This window comes from Triticum dicoccoides, chromosome 6A (genome assembly GCF_002162155.2).
Source record: "Triticum dicoccoides isolate Atlit2015 ecotype Zavitan chromosome 6A, WEW_v2.0, whole genome shotgun sequence".
Taxonomy (NCBI): domain Eukaryota; kingdom Viridiplantae; phylum Streptophyta; class Magnoliopsida; order Poales; family Poaceae; genus Triticum; species Triticum dicoccoides.
This window is the reverse complement of record NC_041390.1, coordinates 549,194,192-549,203,865: the sequence shown is the minus strand read 5'-3', so window position 1 is coordinate 549,203,865 and position 9,674 is coordinate 549,194,192. Positions and strand designations below refer to the sequence as shown.

Here is a 9,674-nt window from a genome sequence, read left to right as displayed (position 1 = left end):
GAGGATGTCGGGGTCCTCACGCTTCTGGAGGTCCAGAGCCCCCGAACTGCCGGGCCATTCCCCAAACCCCGACAGTTCCAAACCAAAATGTAGTGTTGACTGATAAGAGGACAACAAGAGGGAAGAAGAAAGGAAAGAAATCAGGGTTCAGCTGTGTTATCAGTAAAAGCCCATTTGGAATGCAGCCCAGCCCAAAGGCTCACAACCCAGAAGCTCCCAGCTTCGCAAGCAAGAGCGGTAAGGCGTGAGATGCGGATTAGCCGAACCGGTTGCCGTGGTATCTCCGTCTCCCTCCCCTCCGTTGCGGCCGGTCGCGCGCCACCGTCTCCGCCGCGCACACACGGGTCCGGTTGCCAATCTCCCCACAGAACCATCCCGTCCTCATCGCCGCCGCCGCCCAACTCCGCGACCTAGCGTTCCCTAGACCGCCAATTCCTCCCCCCCATTTGCTTCGGAAGCTGCCCGAGATGCACCATGCGATGCGGTTGCGCTGCCTCCTCCAGCACCCGCCGCTCTGGTGCAAGTGCAGCTCTCTAGGAATCTCCACGAGTGGCGGCGGTTGCCTCGTCCGGAGGTTCAGCGCAGTCGGGGCGCCGAGGCCGTGCGATGCGGGGCGGCGGCTGTGCCGGTTCTACGGTTCCAAGGGCGGCGTAGGCAGCGCGGAGGCGAGGGGCGCCGGGGCAGCGGAGGCGGCGGCAGGGAGCAGCGGACGGTGCAGCGAGCAGGAGCACGCGCGCCTCGGCGAGAGGGACCAGCAGGAGTGGCTGAGCGGCGAGAGATTCCTCAGCGACTGCAGGAAGCGTGAGTCGCCGTTCCTCACCAGGCGGGAGAGATTCCGCATCGAGTTCCGGCGCCGCGTTGTACCGTGGGAGAAGGGAAACCTCACATGGCAGAATTTCCCCTACTACGTCAAGTGAGATGCGCACACCATCTGTTCGATGTTTTGTTTGAACAAAGCTTAAATGAGTGTGCTAACGACTAAGCTAATTCGTTTTATTTGATTTGATTTGCAAGTGAGAATGCAAGGCAGCTGCTGCGAGAGTGCTCGGCATCCCACTTGCGGCACAAGGGCATCACGTCAGAGTATGGCTCTCGGCTACCATCTTCTGGAGGGAGGATATTGCTCCAGAGCTTGCCAGGTATTATCCGGTAAATAGGAGGATGCTTAGTGATGCAAATGCTGGATTCTGAGATTTGTTTGATGTAGGAACCGAACTCTACAGAGAGAGATTGGTAAGAGCTCTTGCACATGAGTTGCGGGTGCCACTACTAGTCCTGGACAGCAGTGTTCTAGCTCCATATGTAAGATACTGAAAACCCTTGCGTACAAAATGTGAAGGGGTAGCTGCAAACCTAATAAATCCTAACTTGTTAGGATTTTGGGGAAGATTCTTCAGAAAGCGAGGAAGAAGATGAGCATGGTGAGTCAGAAGATGAAGGTTCAGAGTCTGAGATGGAAGATGAAGGTGATGAAGATTGGACAAGCAGCAACGAAGCTAAATCAGGTGAAAGTGATGATGAGGATGCTCTAAAATCTGTGGGAGAACTCAAAAAGTCCGTGGATGACCTCAAGAAGCTGGTCCCATGTACTATTGAGGAATTTGCCAAGGTGATATATTGCATTCTGATGTGTGACCGTACCAATAAATAAACGCTTGCTCATATTTTGGTCTTGTGCTACCATGAAGGTTTCATAATTCTTGTTCAGAAAATCACTTTGTATCTTGTTCCTTTTAATGTCCGCAAAGCAGGGAGCATCTGAGAATAAACAATCTTCATTTAACTGTAATTCTTGCTCAGAAAATCACTTTGGATTTTGTTCCTTTTAATGTCCGCAAAGCAGGGAGCATCTGACAATAAACAATCTCCATTTAATTGTAACACCATTTTGTAGTCGATGAGAAATTATGCTTCAAGAATGTTTCAAAAATATGCTGTTGATTTTGGATTGCTTCTTGAACTTATTATAAATAAAATGGTTACAGCAACCAAAAATGCTACTACCTCCTATCCATAATAAGTGTCGCAGTTTTGAACTAACTCCAGTTCAAAACTGCGACACTTGTATATATTTGACTGCAAACTCATGGCTGTACCCTCTCAAGTGTTTACTATTGAGAGTCACTCCCTATTTTAATATATTGAATTTCGAGACAGTATATCTAATTCCTGGAGAAGTAAACATTGTTAACCTAGTAAAATTCAAGTTCAGTGCGCTACCATTTCTGCTGTTTCTTTTTTAATTGTCTTCTTTTGCTTTGAGAAAACATCAAGCTAGGACAAGCCATTAGTTCTGCTTCCTAGTATGTACCTTCAATACTGCCTTGTTAGTTTTACATGTATATGTAGTTGATAGTGCTTTTCATTTGGTTGTGCTTCTAGAGAGTAGTTGGTGAAGAAGAAGGTACATCATCAGAATCCCCTGAAACAGCCAAGTCGTCAGAGGAAGATAAAAGGCCTTTCCAAAGGGGTAATGTGATATTTCACTCCATCATGAATTCATGATTTTTTTTTCTGGTATGCTGCCACCTCGAATTATTATTTTTGTCCCGGACTACCCTCAGCGACCATAGAAATTTTGCCAGGTACATGTATATGTGTGACATCTTTTTTTACTGATACTAAATCCGATTAAAGCATTTTATCCTGAACCTGGATTACTTGGGAATGTGTCTACCGTCTTACTATCTGATGATCTACGACCAAACATCTTGCCTACTCTCTTGAAGCAAGTTCTAGTTATGCTTATCTGCATCGTCGTTTGTAATTTCCTTTCACCTGGCACACATTTGAGCCAGGCCTCTATTGGCTCCACTGAATGAAATGTCACCAACTCTGGAGTTCAGACTTCTTTTTAGAAGTAAACACTCTGAAACCAAATTAGAAATACATGCTACATTGTACTCCCTCCGTCCGGAATTAACTGTCGCTGAAATGAGTGTATCTACACACTGAAATGCGTCTAGATACACTCATTCAGCGACAGTTAATTACGGATGGAGATTGTATTAACTATGCTTTTTTTAACGCAGAAGTTTAATTCTAATGTTGTTCCTTTCCAATACTTGTTTTCAGGAGATAAAGTCAAGTATGTTGGTTCCTCAGCAGTTATTGAAGCAGATCAGAGGTGATTGCTGAATATTGATTCTATTCCTCTTGATTTGCTTTTCATGATAAGGTTTCATGCTCTGCATGAAGTACACATGATGTGTGCAGCCGCACATAGTTGTGTGCGTGTTTTTGTGCTGAGAAGGGTGGGGGGAGCACACACGTGAATCTACTCGTGTTCCGTATGTCTCCACGTGAGGTGTACACAAGCACATGATGGACTAGTTCGGGTTTGGTCTTGTGTTAGTGGGTGGATTTGTTTTAAGAGTTGACCATCTACACATCTAGCGTAACAGTATTATTGTCCATCGTATTGGTGAAATTGGAAAAATACACCTATCTTGGTTTCAGGAGCGCATGTTATCTGTTATTTGTACTGCATACCAGAAGTTACACCACCTTTTAATTTTACGGTGGTTCCCTTCTGAATCGAGCTTCATCACATTAACACTGATATGTACCATATATACACAGGATCATTTTGGGGAAATTACCTACTCAAGATGGCTCGAGAAATGCGTATACTTTTATTAGTGGCAGGTGGGTGGTCTATCTTTATCGCGTGGAACATGATAAAATGACTTTGGTACTTGGTAGTTCTGAGTCCCAAGGCAACATTGTAATCTGAATTTCATGTTTTGGATTTCCTGTATTATTATTATTATTATTATTATTATTATTATTATTAAATGCGTCAAGAAAAATATGTCTTAGTAACTTAGTTGAATTGGCACTCTTTCTGTATTTACTGTCATATTTGTCTAGAGTAGGGTTATTTACCTTTGGTGTTGCTTACCATGTATCCTATAAAATAAACAAATGTAGTGTGTTTTCTCTTACTTTTTTGCCTGTACACATTCTCGGTTTTATGATAAAAGACTGTTTCTAACTTTACGTATTGCAGGACTCTGTCAAATGGGCAGCGGGGAGAAGTATACGAGATCAATGGGGATCAAGTAGCTGTCATATTTGACCCTCCTGCAGAGAAGCTGCATGATGGTGACGAAAATAGCAAGGAGGAAAATGCAAAACCATCTATTTACTGGGTTGATGGTATACCCCTACTCTGTTGATCGACAGTGTGATATGATTATTTCAGGCACCTTCATCTGGTTTCCTCTTAATTTAGCTCAAGATATTGCGCATGACCATGATATTGAATCAGAAGATTGGCATATCGCAATTGAAGCACTTTGTGAGGTGATTTGTGAAAATATATATCATGCATATATATTTTTCTTAGACTTCAGAATATTTGTTCATTTCTTGCCAGTCTCATTTGATAAGTTTACCTGCTCCTTTACTTGCTTATGATTCTTGAATAGGTTCTTCCATCTCTAGAGCCAGTCATTGTCTACTTTCCAGACAGTTCCCAGTGGTTATCTAGAGCAGTTCCAAAATCAAATCGAAGTGAGTTTATCCAAAAGGTAGACAAAATGTTTGACCAACTCACCGGACCAGTAGTAATGATATGTGGGCAGAACATGCTGGCAGCAGTATCCAAGGACAAGGATAAGGAACCTGTAAGCTTTAGAATTCTCGTGTGCTTAACTTTTAACTGATAAAACACTTTCTTAGTTCTTATTTTTGTTTTGGACATCTACAGCCGAAACTGATGTTTCAGAATCTCACAAGCCTGTCTTCACTGGTAATTATCGATATTCGATTACATATATTATGTACACGCTTATTATCCGGAATATATTTTTCGTAATCAGAAAATAACTACTTCGCTCCGTCAGCTTTGTATTTTCTTGTGCGATCTGCTCTTATATTAGAAGGCACAAGCTCATAATGTTATTTCTTTAGTTTCTGCATTGCACTACACAATTTGCTGTTGCAAAACATGTTTGTTTTGACTAAAATTACAATTACACACCAAATATTGGCCTTTTTTTTATGTGGTGCAATCACAAAATAACTTCTCTAGTTGCTGATCGACGAGAAACACTTTGCGTTCTGTAGAGCATGTGTAGAGAACACAGGTAACTATAATTTTGCTACTAAAACCAAAACTACTAGCTAGCTCCTTATGAAGCATAAATTGCAGTATAAGCATAACTATAAAAGCTCAATAGAAAATAGGCATAAGTTTTATCAATAGCCTTATTTTGCTTTTGCTTTATACTGTCCAAAAGCACTTGTATATATGTAATGTTGCCATCTCATATTCTAAAATTGGTACGTAATTACCTAAAATGTCTATATCCAGCCATCGTCCCTGAAGCGTTGGCTAAAAGTACAAAACGATTCAAGACCCAGTGATATAGCAAAGATCTTCACAAACAGTTTCGTTGTTCCCCTTCCAGAGGTAAGATTCTTTTGCTAATCGAAATAAATATGAAGTTGTCCGATCAAAACGAATAAATGAGAGGGTCCTCCATAAACATGTGATTATGCCATCACAGTGTTTTTGGTTAAATCCATGACCTGCTGTGCCTAGAACATTCATCAAGTGGGGGAAACTCCTGACTCTTGTCTTTTGTTTATTTTATTACAGGAAGGTGAGCAACTAAGAGTTTTCAATAACCAGATTGAAGAGGATAGGAAAATTATTATTTCAAGGCATAACCTCGTTGAATTACACAAGGTCTGGTTACAGTGCTTGTGTGGTCATTTAATTTCCTGCAAATATTTTCTTGTAGGAAATGTTCCTGGACTTCTGTTTTCTTATGTACTTCCTGTAAATTGTGATTAACCAATGCAGGTTCTTGAAGAGAATGAACTATCATGCGTGGAGCTTATGCATGTGAAGTCTGATGGTGTCGTTTTGACAAAGCAAAGTATGTATGCTAACATGCTTCAGCTCAGGCATCCTGTATTTTTGTGCAATTTGTTTGACCAAAAACAGTAGGGGAGTCCCTGACAGTAAAAATTTATAGATGTTCGAAAAAATTTATAGTGGTATTTACAACAGATCCAAAGCATAATAAACTTATGCACAACAGAATCGTGTTAGGGAGCAAATCTAAGCCTTCAATGGCAGTTTAGGCTCCATTTTGAGCCTATGGGGATGTAAAAGCAGGTCATCCTTAACTAGGATTCTCCAGGAGGTAGTATTTTCATTTTTCATGTGGCTGATACCAAACACCATCTTATACGCTGGTGTCTTACATACACATTTAGAATATTCCTTCCTTTTGAAAATTTTGTTTGAACTATTATCAACCATTTGATACTCTGTTAGTGTTGTGTTTTGGGGAATAGTTCTATGGCTGTTCATGTAAACTATTATTGTTGCCAATGAAGTGCAACTGCCAGTGCCACAAGCCCACAACCCTGGCTCTGAATAACTCCAAGTACTCCCTCCGTCACAGTTTACACGGCGCCGTGTAAACTGTGACGGAGGGAGTAACTGAAATTATGTTATATGCACAGATATAGGGCTTAGTTAATATATCCAAATAAATGCGGAATATTATTTAAAAATGGAGGACACAAAATATTGATAGAGATCGGATTAGTACCACTTAGGGGTCAAGTAATGAAGTAAGCCTCCTATGTAAGCGACACTCTGTGTATGATGACAAGTTAATCAGTCTATTATCTCCTGTTCATCATTGCTAACCTATGTTCTACTTTCTCTTCTCCTACTACGTGCCGTCCAGCCACCTAGTTTCTTCGAAATTAATCCTGATTTCACCTAGGTGTCCGGCCACCTAGTTTCTTCGAAACTAATCCTGGTTTCACCTAGTTGTCAGTATTTGGCCTCTGGTTGGTTACCAGTCTTACTATCCTAGTACTATAGAAACCTTGTAGTGAAGTCTGTTTGCCCGGAAATATAATGTTTCTACATGTACTTATAGTTTGATGATTGATTGAACGATGAATCCATGGAGGTAAACCAGATAATTTTTTTCTTTGGAAGGCTACATTGCGATTTATAGTAACTGGCTGTAGTTGGCTGGTTACAGGTGGGAACATCTTGTCCTTTTGAATTGATTTCTATGCTGGACTTCAGTTGAAAGGGGAAAGTAGATTAACAGACTCTTTTGATGGGCTATGAATACTAAATTTGATCTTATTTGTTCCTCCACTACTCGACGGGAATAAATTTCCATCACCAGTTCTAAGGTGGAGGTGAGGTAAGATGAGTACTCAATGAGTGTATTGCACATTGCAGAAGCGGCGAAAGTTATTGGATGGGCTAGAAGTCATTATCTGTCATCAACAGTTCTTCCCTCTATTGAGGGTGAGAGATTAACCATTCCACGTGAGAGGTACTTAACTTCAATTTGAACCGCAATAGCATAATTGTGTATTTGATCTTTTTTTTTCTGACATTTTACTATTGTTTGCAATTTTGTGAAGTCTTGATTTAGCCATCGAGAGGCTGAAGGAGCAGGTTACTAAATCTAAGAATCTTTCTCAAAATCTCAAGGTATTTTGCTAGCTTAGTTAGCTTCCCCACCTTTCTTTTCTGCTACTGCAACCGTAGCCACTAGCTGCTGTTCCTATATGCCTATCCAAACTGATAAGTCTCCTATCTACAGAATTTGGCAAAAGATGAGTACGAACGCAATTTCATATCTTCTGTTGTACCTCCTGATGAAATTGGAGTGAAATTCGATGATATTGGCGCGCTTGAGGATGTCAAGAGGACACTGGATGAGCTCGTTGCTCTTCCAATGAGGAGACCAGAGCTTTTTTCTCACGGCAATTTATTAAGGGTACAACTTCCTTTCCTGCGAGACCACCACATCACCTTTTTTGTCGGCATGCTAATGGGACCCATGTTGCATTTGAGTCATTACTGTCTTCTAGACAGGAGTTGCTTAATATTGTGAAAATCAAGGTGGCAATGACTTCTTGCAGAATATAGATATATTTGCTTAATATCGTAAAAATCAAGGTGGCACTCATGAGTTAATTTTAAATGTCATCATCTGTAGTTAGTGATCATATGATGTGGATGTAGACGTTACTGAACAAATCTTTTCCGACTGTTAGTCTAGTAGAGAAAAGTGAGGTTAAGGAACTATCCTAAACTATTTCCATCCGCTTTGAAGCATCTATTTCATACCGTGTATTAAACAAGTATCAGTATAACTAACAAGTGTAAACAAGGTTTATCTGGTTGTGCACATCTGTTGGTTCATATCCTTTCAGTTGACCCAGCCAGAAAATTGAATCTCGATCTCTTAAATGTTAAATCCGCCAAACTCCGGTGGTGGTTTACCTGGTTGCATGCATCTGTAGGCTCATATCGTTTGTGCTAGTTGATCCATAGCAAAAATTGGGCTATTGTTGATCACTTAAATGTTAATCTGCTAAATGCTAGTTTCTGTTTCTGCTTATGTATGCTTATGCTAGTTTGTGTTTAGGGATAGTGCCTATGCTAGTTTCTGTTGAGTGTGTAATTGATCATGAAAAACATATTTAATTTCACGAGCATGATTGATTTACAATTAACTTTTGAAGTTTAATATTTAAACCAAATGTTCGGATTCTGCAATTGAAACCATCACTAGTATTCTTACGGTTCTTAGGCACATTCATTGATCTTTTTTTGTCCTTGCTAGTTGCTACCCCCTGTAGCTTGTGTAGTTTTCAGTCAGTGGTGTGTGTGTGGGGCGCTGGCTCGTTACCCTCCCAGCAGTGGCGGAGACAGCACCCGGCGAGCCGGGGCTGCTGCCCGGGCTCCCATGGTGCATGTGCATGGAGCTCTAGTAGTAAACAAATGGTTTACTTACAGTTTGTTTGGGCAAAATCTAATTAACTTGGCATCACGTATATCTTGCCCAGGCTCTAAGTATGAGCTGGCTCCGCCACTGCCTCCCAGGTCGTGTCTATGTTTGTACTTCGGGGTTCTTCACCCTGGTGATTTTCTTCTCCTATAATAGATCACATGCAGTTCTCCTGCATGGTTCGAAAAAAAGAAAACCATATTATTCGAGTTCAGTTCACTGAACCGTTAAGAATTTGCGTGTATCAATAGCTGTTGCTTTTAATATTCGTCATATTGGAAATTTTGATACTTGAATGAGCTTAGCTGAATTTCTCTTATGACTTCTATATACCTGGACCCTTTTCAGCCCTGCAAAGGTGTTTTGCTTTTTGGTCCTCCTGGCACAGGAAAAACACTCTTGGCAAAGGCACTCGCGACTGAAGCTGGGGCAAATTTTATCAGCATAACCGGTTCTACATTGACATCAAAGGTAATTTGATTGACTTGCTCATATATTTTCATTGCAGAAAAGATCTTAGAGATAATGTGTATTACTCCCTCCGCCCCATAATATAAGAGCGTTTTTGACACTACACTAGTGTCAAAAACTCTCAACGAAGGGAATACATGTTATGGAAACTACAAACACCTAACATGAAGTTTGAACAGATTACAGTATGAATTTTCTTTCTTTCTATCTGGGCATATATTTTCTGGCTAACCATGTTTTTTGATGGGTATTTGGGGCTAACCTTCATGAAAGTTACCATATTGGACCTTTAACTTTGTTTAAACAGCAGGCACAGTTCAAAATTGAAATTCATACTGTTAGGCAAGCTCAAAGAAAATTTAATAGTTGCAAAAGGAGGTTTTACTAGTTGCAAGAGAAAGTTACCAT

At 40.8% G+C, this 9,674-nt stretch overlaps 1 protein-coding gene across 3 annotated transcripts in view; it reads left to right on the top strand.

Annotated features, from left to right (window-relative positions):
• Nucleotides 1–245: 245 nt before the first annotated feature.
• LOC119317846 overlaps nucleotides 246–9,674 on the top strand; it is a 12,540-nt gene continuing 3,111 nt past the window's right edge. Inside the window, exons 1-18 of one of the 3 annotated variants that reach the window (XM_037592344.1) lie at nucleotides 246–913; nucleotides 1,015–1,139; nucleotides 1,208–1,302; nucleotides 1,376–1,609; nucleotides 2,383–2,470; nucleotides 3,076–3,127; nucleotides 3,583–3,648; nucleotides 4,013–4,161; nucleotides 4,238–4,308; nucleotides 4,434–4,631; nucleotides 4,715–4,756; nucleotides 5,321–5,419; nucleotides 5,609–5,698; nucleotides 5,816–5,891; nucleotides 7,232–7,328; nucleotides 7,420–7,489; nucleotides 7,602–7,778; nucleotides 9,144–9,266. In XM_037592344.1, the coding sequence (XP_037448241.1) occupies nucleotides 468–913; nucleotides 1,015–1,139; nucleotides 1,208–1,302; nucleotides 1,376–1,609; nucleotides 2,383–2,470; nucleotides 3,076–3,127; nucleotides 3,583–3,648; nucleotides 4,013–4,161; nucleotides 4,238–4,308; nucleotides 4,434–4,631; nucleotides 4,715–4,756; nucleotides 5,321–5,419; nucleotides 5,609–5,698; nucleotides 5,816–5,891; nucleotides 7,232–7,328; nucleotides 7,420–7,489; nucleotides 7,602–7,778; nucleotides 9,144–9,266 (2,298 nt within the window). In that variant the 5' untranslated portion in view covers nucleotides 246–467. The remainder of the gene's footprint in view (nucleotides 914–1,014; nucleotides 1,140–1,207; nucleotides 1,303–1,375; nucleotides 1,610–2,382; nucleotides 2,471–3,075; nucleotides 3,128–3,582; nucleotides 3,649–4,012; nucleotides 4,162–4,237; nucleotides 4,309–4,433; nucleotides 4,632–4,714; nucleotides 4,757–5,320; nucleotides 5,420–5,608; nucleotides 5,699–5,815; nucleotides 5,892–7,231; nucleotides 7,329–7,419; nucleotides 7,490–7,601; nucleotides 7,779–9,143; nucleotides 9,267–9,674) is intronic. The other 2 variants (XM_037592346.1, XM_037592345.1) reach the window with 2 other exon arrangements.